This window comes from Callorhinus ursinus, unplaced genomic scaffold, assembly GCF_003265705.2.
Source record: "Callorhinus ursinus isolate GAN/ISIS: 27379988/994484 unplaced genomic scaffold, GSC_fseal_2.0 scaffold90, whole genome shotgun sequence".
NCBI lineage: Eukaryota > Metazoa > Chordata > Mammalia > Carnivora > Otariidae > Callorhinus > Callorhinus ursinus.
Window position 1 is genome coordinate 60,607 of NW_027397152.1, and position 14,755 is coordinate 75,361.

Here is a 14,755-nt window from a genome sequence, read left to right on the forward strand (position 1 = left end):
CACTGTGGACAATGTCGAAGCGGTTACTGATTGTGTTCTCCTCTAGGATTTTGATGGATTCCTGTCTCACGTTGAGGTCTTTCATCCATTTTGAGTTTATCTTTGTGTATGGTATAAGAAAATGGTCAAGTTTCATTCTTCTGCATGTGACTGTCCAATTTTCCCAGCACTATTTATTGAAGAGACTGTCTTTTTTTTTCCATTGGATATTCTTTCCTGCTTTGTCAAGGATTAGTTGACCATAGAGTTGAGGGTCTATTTCTGGGATCTCTATTCTATTCCATTGATTTATGTGTCTGTTTTTGTGACAATACCATGCTGTCTTGTTGATCAGAGCTTTGTAATATAGCTTGAAGTCAGGCATTGTGATGCCCCCAGCTTTGGTTTTCTTTTTCAATATTCCTTGGATATTTGGGGTCTTTTCTGGTTACATATAAATTTTAGGATTGTTTGTTCCAGCTCTGTGAAAAATGTCTATACATTGTTAGTGTATAAAAATGCCACTGATTTCTGTGCATTGATTTTGAATCCTGCCACATTGCTGAATTGATGTATGAGTTCTAATAACTTGGGGGTAGAGTCTTTTCAATTTTCCACATAAGGTATCATGTCATCTGAGAAGAGAGAGAGTTTGACTTTTCTTTGCCAATTTGAATAACTTTTATTTCTTTTTGTTGTCTGATTGCTGAGGCTAGGACTTCTAGTACTATGTTGAGCAATCGTAGTGAGAGTGGACATCCCTGTTGTGTTCCTGACCTTAAGGGAAAAGTTCTGTTTTTCCCCATTGAGAATGATATTCGCTGTGGGCTTTTCATAGATGGTTTTTATGATATTGAGGTATGTTCCCTCTATTCCTATACTTTGAAGAATTTTAATCAGGAAAGGATGCTATATTTTGTCAAATGCTTTTTCTGCATCAGTTGAGAGCATCATATGGTTCTTGTCTCTCCTTTTGTTAATGCAATCTATCACGTTGATTGATTTGCAAATGCTGTGCCACCCTTGCATCCCAGGAATAAATCCTACCATGGTGAATAATCCTTTTAATGTACTGTTGGATCCTATTGGCTAGGATCTTGGTGAGTATTTTGGCATCCATGTTCACCAGAGATGTTGTTTTGTAATTCTTTTTGTTGGGGTCTTTGTCTGGTTTTGGGATCAGGGTAATGCTGGCCTCATAGAACAAGTTTGGAAGTTTGCCTTCCATTTCTATTTTTTGAAACTGCTTCAGTAGAATAGGTATTGTTTCTTCTTTAAATGTTTGGTTGAGTTCCCCTGGGAAGCCATCTGGCCCTGAACTCTTGTTTTTGGGGAGGTTTTTGATTACTGCTTCAATTTCCTTACTGGTTCTTGGTCTGTTCAGATTGTCTATTTTTTCCTGTTTCAGTCTTGGTAGTTTATAAGTGTCCAGGAATGCATCCATTTCTTCCAGATTGTCTAGTTTGTTGCTATATAGCTGCTGGTAATAAGTTCTCATAATTGTCTCTATTTCTTTGGTATTGGTTGTGATTTCTCCCCTTTCATTCATGATTTTATTAATTTGGGTCCTTTCTCTTTTCTTTTGCATAAGTCTCACCAGAGGCTTATCAATCTTATTAATTCTTTCAAAGAACCAGTTTCTAGTTTTGTTGATCTGTCCTACTGTTCTAGTTTCTATTTCATTGATTTCTGCTCTAATCTTTTTTATTTCTCTTCTCCTGCTTGGGTTAGGCTTTATTTGCTGCTCTTTCTCCAGATCTTTTAGGTGTAAGTTTAGCTTTGTGCATTTGGGATTTTTCTAATTTTTTGAGAGAGGCTTGGATGGCTATGTACTTCCCTCTAAGGACGGCCTTTACACTATCGCATAGGTTCTGATTTGGTGTGTTTTCATTTTCATTGGTTTGCATGAATTGTTTAAGTTCCTCTTTAATTTCTTGGTTGACACATTCATTCTTTAGCAGGACGCTCTTTAACCTCCAAGTGTTTGCATTCCTTCTAAATCTTTCCTTGTGGTTGAGTTCCAGTTTCAAAGCATCATGATCTGAAAATATGCAAGGAATATTGTCTATCTTTTGGTATCAGTTGAGACCTGATTTGTGAACCAGTATGTGATCTATTCTGGAGAAAGTTCCATGTGCACTAGAGAAGAATGTATATTCTGTTGTTTTAGGATGGAATGTTTTGTATATATCTACGAAGTCCATCTGGTCCAATGTGTCATTCAAAGCTCTTGTTTATTTGTTGATCTTTGGCTTAAATAATGTCCATTGCTGTGAACGGAGTGTTTAGGTCTCCTACTATTAATATATTATTATCAATATGTTTCTTTATTTTGGTTATTAATTAGTTTATGTACTTGGATGCTCCCACATTGGGGGCATAGATATTTACAATTTTTAGATCTTCTCGTTGGATAGAACTTTAAGTATGATATGATGTTCCTCTACATCTCTTACTACAGTCTTTGGTTTAAAATCTAATTTGTCTGATATGAGGGTTGTTACCCCAGCTTTCTTCTGATGTCCATTAGCATGATACATGGTTCTTCATCCCCTCACTCTCAATCTGGAGGTGTCTTTATGTTCAAAATGAGTCTCTTATAGACAGCATATGGATGGTTCCTGTTTTGTTTTTTTTTGCAATCTGAAACTCTGTGTCTTTTGATGGAAGCAATCAGCCCATTTACATTGAGAGTAACTATTGAAAGATATGAATTTAGTGCCATTGTATTGCCTGTAAAGTCCCTGTTTCTGTAGATTTTCTCTGTTAATTTCTGGTCTATATTACTCTTGGGCTTTCTCTTCACTTTCAGAATCCCCCTTAATATTTCTTGCAGGGCTAGCTTGATTGACACATATTCTTTCCAGCTGTCCTGGAAGCTCTTTATCTCTCCATCCATTCTGAATGACTTCCTTGTTGATAAAGTATTCTTGGCCACATGTTCTTCTCATTTAGTACCCTGTATGTGTCTTGCCAGCCCTTTCTGGCTTGCCAAGTATCTGTGGATGGGTCTGATATTATTCTGATATTGCTCCCTCCATATGTAAGTTTCCTTCTCTCCCTAGTTATTCTCAGATTAGATTCTTTGGCTGTAAGATTTGCAGGTTTCACTATTATATGTTGGGGGTATTGATCTATTTTTATTGATTTTGGGAGGGTTCCTCTCTGCCTCTTGGACACGAATGCTTGTTTCCTTCCCCAGATTAAGGAAGTTCTCAGCTATGATTTGCTCAAATATGCCTTCTAGTCCTCTCTCTCTCTTCACCCCCTTGGGGATCCCAATAATTCTGACATTTCATGGCATCATTAATCTCTCTAAGTCTATTTTCATAGGCTACTACCTGCCTATTTTTGTTTTCCTCAACTTACTTTTTCCATCAACTTATCTTCTAGATCACTTGTTCGCTCTTCTGCCTCATTTACCCCAGCTATTAGAGTTGCCAGTTTAGACTGCATCTCATTCATAGCATTTTTAATTTTGGCCTGATTAGATCTCATTTCTGCCCTTAGAGATTCTATATTGTCACTAATGCTTTTTTCAAGCCTAGCTGTTGACTTTATTATTGCTATCTTGAATTCTAACTCTGACATCTTGCCTATATCCATATCCATTAGTACTGTGGCAGAGGACATTGTCTCAGTTTCTTTTCTTTGTTAAGAAATCCTCCTCCTAGTCATTCTGTTGAGGGAGGGTTGAGCAAATGAACACAGTCCAAAATATCAACCACGACCCAAGCAAAATGTACCCTAGACAAAAATCTGTAGTTGTTGGAAGCTACCACAGATAACAAACAAAGCCCAGATGATCCAAAACAATAAAATAAAGGTGGGGTGAGAGATTATAATCTCTCAGGGTGAACAAACCAAGGTGGTCTGCCTGTTCCTGAATGATTTTTGGTCTGTGTGTTAGAAGACACTATATCCCCAAATTGCAAAGAAGTCAGAACTTATATATACATATATATATATATATATATATATATATATATCAAAATAAATTGAATAGAGTGAAAAATGAACTAGTCTGGGGCATAAATCTATAAACATAGATGTGAAAAAAAGTTAAAAAGCAACTTAAAAACAGAAGTTTGGAAATAAGAATCTATTTGAAATCAGAACAATTTAAAAAGAGAGAGAGAAAGAAAAAAAGAAAGAAAAGAAACAAAAAAGAAATGCAAAATTTTAGCCTGAAGTATAAATGAGTCATGAGTGAATGCCTGGAGCTCCCTGTATTATTTTCCCCTAGCACTGGAGTTTTACAGCCCTGTAGGAAATAAGCTTATCATTCCCCTGTTCTTCCAGTCTGTTCTGGGGGAGGGGCCTGCTGCTCAGCTTCTCAGGCATCTTTGACTGGGTGGAGTTGCCCGACCCCGTGTCAGGGGGATGGGCTTAATATGAACTGGTCTTCTGTGTAGCTTTTGTTCCCTGGCAGCTTTCTGCACCTCTTTAGAGGGTCAGAGGAAAATGGCCTTGTGGGAATCTCTGGCCAGAGCTGCAACGTCACAGTCCCCTTTCTTCAATAAACTCTCCACGTCAAACCATTTCCACTTCTGTGTGTACCAAACTCCACAGACTTGTGCTATTTGTGCGCACAGCAATTCTCCCGGGGGGGGGGTGGTTACAGGGATGTCTCTGTGCTCTGTGACTTTGCAATTGCTAGTGGCCATGGGCTTGCACGTGCACCCTCTTCTGCAGCTCCCAGGTCACGCTGGGTGCTTTTGGGAGTCACACCACCCTGAGAGCTGTTGCCCAGTCATTGGCCGGCCTCTTTGTGCACCAAACCACTGAATCCCCTGGTTTCTGACCACTGCACCTCTCCCGGGGGAGTTCCAGGGACCCTCAAGCATCTCTGCACTTTGTGACCTTGCAATTGCGAGTGGCTGTGAGCTCACAAGTGCACCCTCTTCATCATTCCCAGTTCATGGCTGAGTGCTGCCCCGGTGTCCTTTCAGGGGCCACACCACTCTGAGAGCAGTTGCCCTGTCATGGGCGCAAGCCATTTTATATCTCCCCTTGGATGTTAAGCAGCCTGCACCTTCTAGTCCTTTTCAGGGTGGTCAGGCAGAGTGGTCTCCCTAACATCCTGGCTTATGGTTTATGGTGACCAGAGCTGAGAGTTCCTTCTGGGCTTACTGACCATAACCAGTCTCCCCACTCCACTGCTCTGGCACTCTATTGGGTTAGACTCTTCCATTCTTTCTGAGTATCCTGGAATCCTGAGACCACAATGATCCACCTAGAATTCTGCCCTATTTATCTCCTGTGCCCTTTTCAGAAAGGGATGTCTCTCACTGAAGCAGATTTCTTTAAAAAAAAAACAACATTGTATTTATTTATTTGAGAGAAAGAGAGAGAAAGAGCGCAAATACAAGCAGGCAGAGGGGCAGAGGCAGAAGGAGAAAGAGACTCCCCACCAAGCAAGGATCCCAAAGTAGGGACCAATCCCAGGACCCTGGGATCATGACCTGAGCCAAAGGCAGATGCCCAACCACCTGAGTTACCCAAGCACCCCAACTGGAGCAGATTTCTAAGGGTTCTGATTTTGTGCCCTGGTGTTATATCACTTTCCAGTCGTTGGTTTATTGAGGCTCCCTGCCCCCCTCCATTTATCTTCTGATATTTCCCCCAAAGGTTCAAGGTTCCACACCTCCTACCTTGCAAAAAATAGTTGTTTTTCTGCTTTTAGAGATCCAGATAAATCTTGTATCTCAGGTTGAATTTGTGTGTGTCCAGAATGGTTTGAGAGCTATCCAGCTAAATTTGAGGAACCAAATGAAACAAATCTTGGCCCCTTCTTCGACCTTCCTTCTTTTTATCTAGATTAATCTTGCCAGGGTTTTTTGTCTATTATAGAAGTGAGATTTCTCCTTATTTTAAGGATGGGAAAATTTGCCAGATTTCAATTTCAACCATTCTGAGGCCTCAGGTTATGGTGGCCAGGCAGCTACCAGGGAGGCTTAAATTGCCTCAAGAGTCAAGTCAGGGCAGCACAGAGAACCCCTGGTCCCAAGAGGAGCTCAGAAAAAAATTGATTTTCACCAGCTGATTTTCTGGTGTTTGGGCTTATAAAGTAGGGTTCATTGTGCACCATCTGATCCCTGATCTCATTCAGGTTATAACACAGATCCAGCTCTGGATCATTTCCCTCATAATTATCTCCATTCAGAATCTCCAGTACTCACCAGAAGAGGAACTCATAGGCCTAAGAGACACAATATCTAAATATCACACACATTTAAAAAGGTTCCATTAAGATCAGAGATATTAGAAATGATTGACCAATACCTTATTTTAAAAAAGAATTATACACATACCAGGCATGGGAAAAAAATGAAGAAAAAAACAAAATCATCTATGAAATACCTAAGGAAGAATAAATATGACTAAATTAGAGTTAAAAGATAAAGAAGTAAAAATGAAAAGAGCAAGAAAATGAAACAAAAAGGATCAGAAAGTGATAGAAAAGAGACAATGGAGATCCAACATTCATATAGTTTGTACACCTGAAGAAGGAAAGGAAGACAATGGATCAGAACTAATACTTAAAACCCAGGGATGCTTATTCCAGATAAGAGGGAGTGAACATCTCTTTCTTCTACTAAATACAACCATAAATCCTGGACAGACTGTACAGAGCAAGCTATTTGAGAACTCTGAAGTAGCAGCAGGCAGACAGAGAAAGAGCTCCAGAATTCAAAGTAGAACTGAGTTGGTGATGGGTTTACCTTTTCTTCCTTTGGTATTTCCTGGTCTGAACTTAATACAGCTGGAAACCTGGAAATGAGCACTGTGGTGCAGATACAAAGCTTTAGGAGAAGCTGTTTATGTTTGGCTTAAGGATGCAACAAGGGGGAATCCTAATTTTCAGGTAGAGTATAGAAATCCCCCATTTTTTGTTTTTGTCCTCTCAAACCCTGTACGTCAGGCAATTCCAAGGTGGCAGTGGCAGTAGATGGCAAGGGGACTGCCAGAAGCCAAAACTTCAGGGAGAACTTTCTCTCCATTTGGTGGAGCTGTGATCCCAAAAGGGTGGGGCCAACCCCTGTTGTTTTTTTCTCTCCCTATGTCCTCTTACCTCTTGGTTTGGGACATTGGCCTGAAAATATTAGTATGCACAGCAGGGTAGGTGGAGTCTTGATCTTTGGCAGCAGAACCATAAAGAGGAAGCTCAAAGACTCAGAAAGTATGGGGGAGATTGCAGAAGGGTAGAGAGAGAAGGCTAGGAAAGTGACCTTACAGCATTGTTTATGAAACTCAGGGTTTACTCCTCCAGATATACATGTGTGGATCTTGTCCTAATGAGCAAATGACAACAACAACAACAAAAATCATGAGAACTTAACTAGCAGAGAGTCTACTTCCCAATTGCCAGGCTGACCACTGGTTGGCACTTACTCTGGACAAACATGGAGAACACTACAAAGACTCTGAAAACTTAACTGATACTGGAACCACATCAGACAGAAGGTGGCTGGAACTTATGAAATGAAGCTAATCAGATTAACTGTCTATTAAAACAAAAATATCAACATTTTCCCCATGATTTAATCAAGACCCAGAGTCTCATGGCATAATGTTAAAAATATCTGAGATACAAACCAAAATTATTGCAGAAAAAAAAACATTAATTTCAATTCACATGGAAACTGATGATTAACAGAAACCAATGTTCAGATGACACAGACATTAGATTTATCTGATAAAGATTTTAAAGCAGCTATTATGAAAATGCTCAAATGAATGAACATGAATATTATTGAAACAATGTTAAAATTTAAAGTCTCTGCCAGAAAAAAAGATATGAAGAAGAATTTAATGGAAATTTTAGAGCTAAAAAATACAATAATTGAAATTTGAAAAAAAATCACTGGATGAATTCAATAACAAAATTACAGATGACAAAGGAAAGAGTCTGAACTTGAAGATGGATCAAGAGAAATTACCCAGTCTGAACAAGAGAAAAAAAAAAACTAAAAAAGTTAACAGAGCATCAGGGAACCTAGAGGACAATAACCAAAGGTACACCATTTATGTTAACAGAGTACCAGAAAGAAAGGAAAATCAATGTCAGAGTGAAGATATGTTTGCAGAAATACTGGTTGAAACTTTTCAAGTTCAGTGAAAGATATGAACATACAGATTCAAGAATCAGAGTAAACTCAAAACAGGATAAGCTCAAAGAAACACAATCACATCAGCTCAAAACCAAAGATAGTAACAATCCTGAAAACAAGAGAAATGATATATCTCCTAAAAAAAGACAAATATTCAAATTACGCAAATTTCTCCTCTCATTTAGAATACAGCAGAGGCTGGAGGAAAACACCATATTATTTTTAAAGAATTGAAAAAAACAAAAAACAAAACTGTCAGCCAGATATTTACATCTAGCAAGTAATTCTATATCTTTCGGGAATGAAAGTGAAATAGAAACTGGGAATTTGGAGCCAGTATGCGGGGCCCATGCCCTGGCACTGTATGCATGTATGGGCCATGGGCTTAAGGGGGCATTTCCTGAAGGACCAATGAAGGTGGGCCATGGGATGAATTGGGAAGAGAAGAAAGTTTGTTGTTTCTTTGTTTGTTTCCAAGAAAGAACAGGGTCATAGAGTCTTGAGAAACCAGATTCTCGACCCAGGGGCCAGGAATCCTCACACAGCCTCATGGAGTCTGAGCCTAGGAAAGAATATAATTTGATGAGGTTTGGGTCTGCAGCTTCAGAAGAGTAACTTGGGATCTCCCCAGAAGGGATGGATTGAAGAGGCAGGGAGAAGAATGTCACCCTGCAGGTACCCAGGGGTGGGAGGAACCTGTTCCTGCTCTTCCCAGAACCATGGCTCAACCACAGCCCAGCCAGGGCAGAGCCTATAAAAAGCATCTCAGATACCCACTCTTCATCCATCCTGAACCTCTGTGACTGCCCTGTCCACATCTGGGCCTGACCAGGGTCAGTCTTTCAGATGAGGGGCTGTTGGAGATCATGGGGAAGGAAGGGAGGAGGGAGGAAGGGAAGGAGGAAAGATTCTGCTTGGGTCTAGTAGTATCCAGCCTGGGAGTTACAGCCCCTAAGACTGGATGGTGAGGGATTAGTCAGCTTAAATTCTTGCCAACATCTGGCCTCTGGCAACTGAGACAGCTGGCTGGAAGGGCCAATCCTAGGCCATCTATTCTTACACACACATTCGTAGCTGCTTAGAGAGGATGGCAGATGCACACAGAGAAAATGGTGACAGCTAATATTACCATGAAATGCCAGCTGGAGGCTTAATCTTGAATATAATTTTCTTTCTTCCTTCCTGCCAGTCTGCCTCCTTTCTTGTCTGCCTTTCTATTCTCATTCATTTATTTGTTCATATATGATTCATATATTCAACCATTATTTCCTAAGCTCCTACCAATTTACTTGCTGTTCTTCTAGACACTGGAATATAGAAGTGTGCAAACCAGGTGGGGGAATCTCTGTTCTTATGGAGCTTTCATTTTAGTGGGGGACCCACATTTATTGGACATGGTCTATATATCTTGTCTTAAGGATATAAAAATGAACAAGATGGAAGATTTGGCTTGAGCCTGTAAGTATGAGTGTGTGTGTGTGTGTGTGTGTGTGTGCATGTGTGAGTGTGTGTGTGTGTGTGTACTCATGATTAATTCCAGATATCAGCAGCCTTGGAGTTAATTCCAAAGAGGAAATAATGGCCTAAGATTTCACAAGTTGTTTCCTAAACAACTGCATTGGTTTCAGGTTGACCGAACTCTCACCTAGATGTCCTTCCAACAAAACCAGCACCTGTGCCAGCCGCCTCTTAAAGGGCCCATGACCAACTGCCCCCCAAAGTGTCCCCCAAAAAGCCCTCCCAAGATGCCCTGCTCCAACCTCTTCCTGTTATGGCCCTAGCCCCAAGACTGCTGTGGCCTCAGCTGACTGTGGCCAGAGCTCCAGCTATTGCCCCCACTTTGGGTTTGCTTCCCACCTGGGATCTGAGCATCAGTTGAGTAACCAAAAAGCCAAGCACTGGCACCAGTCTCGTGCTTCTCGTCCTTCAGTCCCTTGTTATTCCTTGATGAGTGCCAGCTATGGAACATGGCCATACTGGACCTGTGCCTCAGAAGCAGCCATTGGTACAGTGGCCTTAGGGCTGGCTACACTTGCATTCCTGATGTTTGAAAGTGATTGCTCTGAATGAGCTGCTTTGCAACAATAAATATTTTTTAAAACCCCTTGGTTCCATGATTTTTGATTCACGTTTCCACCATACTTACCATGTAGACTTTCAAAGAAGGTCTTCTGAATTAAATGCTTTGTTCTCCCTGTTGATTTTTGTCTTTGAACTAAAAGCTCTCAGAAAGCAGGAACTTGTTCTGAAAATAGGGTTAGATCAATAGGAGAACAGAATCTGTCCATTTAAAAGCAGACAATAGAGGACAATACTCTCTACCCATCCTCCCCAACCCCCCCCACCAATCAGACATCAGACAATGTGCGAGTAAGTCTGTTTGTCTGTCTTAAGCAGGAGGCATTAGTATATCTTTTTTAACTCTAATTTTATTCTTAATACCTTTATTAACATATAACTCACATATACAGTTCACCATTTTTAGTGTACAATTCAAGATTTTAAGTATATTCACAGAGTTGTGCAATTATCATGACAATTCAGAACACTTCATCGCCCAGAAAGGAGCCCTGTTCCATTCCCAGTCACTTCCTGACTCTTCCCAGACCCTGGAGGCTGCACATTCACTTTCTATCTCTATGGATTTGCCAACTCTGGACATGTCATATAAACAGAATCCTCCAACATGTGGCATTTGCAACCAGCTTCTTTCACTTAGCATCATGTTTTCAGGTTCTTTCTCTTTTAAAACAAATGGAAAAATAAATGGGTTAATTTATCTAGTGCAACCCAGAATAAAAATACTGAATACATGGGTCCCTGGTTGGCCATCCCTTCCTGGCAGGAAATTAACTCACTCTCTTTAGAAGCCCCAGAAATAATTTATCCTTAAGGGGGAAGTTTTAAAAATCATCTAGGTATTGGAGTACCTGGGTGGCTTAGTTGTTAAAGTGTCTGACTCTTGATTTAGGCTCAGGTCATGATCTCAGTGTTGTGAGATGGGGCCCTGTATCGGACTCCCCACTGGTGTGGTACCTGCTTGGGATTCACTCTCTCTCTCTGCCCCTCTTCTCTTTGACTCTCTCTTTCTCTCTCTCTCTCTAAAAAAAAATTATCTAGGTATCTGTTGGAATCCAACTCTCGAAGCCAGGGCTCTATATCAGAAAATCAATCCCATATGTACTGGGGCAAGTACCCGATACGTGGCATTAAGTCTTCGTTAAACATATGCTTATTAAGCATTGATCAGGTGCAGAATATTGAGCTAAGCCCTTCCCACTTCTCATGTAATATTCAAAACAACTCAGTGAGCTAGGTATCATCATGCCTGTTTGACATTTGGAGCTAGGACACATCATATTCAAGCACTTTTCAAAATCACCCATTTGAGAAGTTGCAGGTTTCCTGATTCTGGTATTGGATCCAGTACAATTCCTCTGACTAAGGCAGGTGCTTAGATTTTGGAGGAATAGTTGATTCCCTGCTCTGGAAAATTGAAAACCAGAATTCTGGAAAAGAAGGCCTGGTTTAAAGCATTTCCCAATTTCTATTAGGTGAATACTCCCAACTTGGTTACTTTCAAGCTACCAACAGTGAAGACACTAAGCACAGTTGGGGAAGACCTGTGTACTCAGCCCCCATCCTGAACTCCAGTCATGGGGCTAGAGACTCAGGCATACCAGGTCTTCTTCCTGTGTAGTGTGGCACAAAGCACACACATAGCCCTCTTTCCCCAGCCTCCTCCACCCCTCTGTTCTGCTTTTGCCTCCCAGCACCCCTAGGTCCCTCCTCCTCTTCCTCTCTTGTCCTGCTCAGAGTCCCCTCTGGGTTCCACTCCCCAACCACCCTACTCACAGGCAAGAGCACAGATGTATCCCTGGGGAGTCAGGCAGATGAGATACTGGAGCTGGGGAGTCTTTTATAGGCCCCAGGCTTGTCTCCAGGAGGGTCAGAGGTGGCTCCTGCACAACCAGGTGGGTGCTGGGTCATTTCTGACATTCCCTGCCTCCCAGGAGGCTTTGGGAGCTCCAGGGACCCCTCTGGGGCTGAGGTCCCAGGGGCTTTTCCAGCCATATACTTCCTGAGGCTGGAGCCCGTAGAGTCCATTGGACCCCTAGGGACCAGCGCCTGGCAGAGGGGTTCCTTACATTCCTCGGGGCCTAGCCTCTGAGGAAAACTTACTTGTATGTCCTGCATCACCTAGTTGAGAGCCTATGTGTGTACTGAGAGAATGGGCCATCAGGGGGTAAGAGTACTTTATGCAGGCTTGTAGGATAGAGTAGTCCCAGCTTCCCTCTGAAAGAAGAACAAGAAGCTCATTCCATTAATTATTTAATCTATGTACTTTTATCTGGAGGAAAGATAGAGTTGTTTCAGGTTCAGCTGTGGCTGTATGATCTCAGCATCATTCCTCTTCCACAGGTATATTGATTTGAAAAGAAGTATATTATGACCTTTGATTTGGAATATTTAGAGTTTCCTTTTTATCTTTTAGGTTGGCTGAGCTCCCGCTGATATGCCTGACAGCAGAATCAACAGCAGTGCCAGCCCCCTGCCAAGTGCCCCCCAAAATGTCCACTTGTGTCCCCCCAAAGTGCTCACCCAGGTCCTAACCCCATGCCTCCTCCAGTCTCTTCCTGCTGGGTCCCAGCTCTGGGGGTGGTGCCTGATGCTTGAGCCCCCCCAGGCCAGGCCCTTCCACTGGTGCTGGAACCAGAGCCCCAGGACTGTGAACATGAGCTCTGGGGGGCTATGGCCATTGCCCCATAGTGCAGCTGCTGGGGGAACTGAATGACCAAGGAGTAAGCAGTCTGATGCTTCCCCCCACCCACCTCCTCTTGTCCCATCCAGAGGTTGACAGAGACCAGGAAGACCCACAGTTTCCTGGGAAGAGCTCTGTGTGTGACTAGGCCACCCAAATGAGCTCAGCCCGGTACAGACCTCCCTTCCATGTTACCATAAAGCTCTGAATTCCGACTCACAGAGCCCTTAGTGGTCCCCTCTTTTTGTGATCTCCAGTGTACCCATATTTCAAGGCTTCAAAGCTTTTCCTCAAGATGCAGGGCATGAGCTGGGGAACTGAGAAGGAAAAGCTGCTCCGGGGTGGATGCCCTCTGACTACAGGGAGGATGGAGCTGCAGAGGGTCCACTGACCCACAGCAGCCCCATCTTTCCCACCATGCTATGCAAATGTTCCCCTGCCCTGTGTGTGCCCAAGAAGAGAGGGGTTGGGCAGCTCGGCTGTGTAGACTTGTGGGCATCTGGGAAGAGGGACAATCCTCCACTGCAGGGATCTGCCCTATATTAGGGGGAGTGGTTGGGGGAGTGTTGAGATGCTCCCCCAACATACAATACATGGTGGTTGATGCTCCTTTGAGGGTGGGGATCTGGTTCAGATCTGTGTGGGATCCCTGGTCCCCCTTCCCAGTATCTGATCTGCTTCCCCAGGACCTGGTCTTGTCAGCTGGCCAGCATGTGGATCCCATGGGTGCCACATGAAGAGTGGTGGGGATATTTAAAGTGTAACTTAGGAAGGAAAGGATAGGTCTCCTTCTCTACCTGTCTTCTGGGTTTAGTGGTACAGATGTCAGGGCAAGGAAGTGCTTGCTCTGGGAGGGAGGGGTGGCAGATGTCTAGGGAGGGGAGGCAGCAGGGCACAGTGGGACTAAGAACTGATGCTCTGCAGATTCAGGCTGAGAGGCACATGAAGATGACAGAGGGGCAGAGAGGTTCCTGTGAGGGTGAACCTCTAGTTAAGATACCCAGTTCCCTCCCCACACTGACTGCTACCTACAGAGGAGTGACAGTCATGCAACTGGCCAGAGCTCTGACTGTCCATTACAGGTTGCCCTCTGCCCTCTGTCACTCTCACTTGTTTATGCTCTTCCTTATGTTTGGCAGTCTCACTATTAATTGAATTTTCAAGTCCCTGACCAGTAGTAGTTTTGAGCTTGTTAAAGTATGTTTATCGGCCATTTCTACAAAATGTATTATACTGTTGTGTTATTTCCTTTCCAGTGTTCAAGACTTTGATTTATTATGGATATTAACTTTAATCTGTCTTTATTAAAATATTTCATGTGTCAGATTTTATAGACTTTATTTATAATATATTTTGTTACAGAAACATTTTTAGTTTTCATGTAACCAAATATGTCTTTCTTTACTTTTACAGCTTCAAGGTTTCTTGAGTTGGTTAAACTTCCATTGTCCTTAATGTTTACATGTTTGTAACCAAAGCAACCTCCCCTCAAATAAAAGAGTATGAAATGGGCTCACCAAGCAGGGGCCGTAGGTTGCTCTGGGGTAGGAGAATCTCACAAGGAGGTGGCCTTGGGTCTGCTCTCAGGAAATTCTGACTAAAGAAGGAGCAGAGCCCTTCCTTTCCCAGGATCTGTGATGTGGGCTGCTCACACTCTGTTCCGGGAGCAGAATCCCTGCCCTAACTAGACTTCCATACATAGGTTTCCAGTCCAATGATTCATTTTTATTGGCATCTTGCCTGTGTTTAGGATTTGTGCAACATAATAATAGTCATTTATACCAGAATCACTAGAGAGCACTTCCAACTACAGACTAGGTAGAAAATTCTATCTGGTAAGCCCCCTGAGCCCCCAGAGGGCCAATCTAGGAGTGGGGGAGGGTAGGAAAGAAGCACTGGG

At 42.5% G+C, this 14,755-nt stretch overlaps 1 protein-coding gene across 1 annotated transcript in view; it reads left to right on the top strand.

The window, feature by feature from the left end:
- LCE6A (late cornified envelope 6A) overlaps positions 1-13,246 on the top strand; it is a 49,328-nt gene extending 36,082 nt beyond the window's left edge. The window contains 1 exon segment of the mRNA XM_073888440.1: positions 13,113-13,246. Within this exon segment, the coding sequence (XP_073744541.1) occupies positions 13,113-13,246 (134 nt within the window).
- Positions 13,247-14,755: the final 1,509 nt, after the last annotated feature.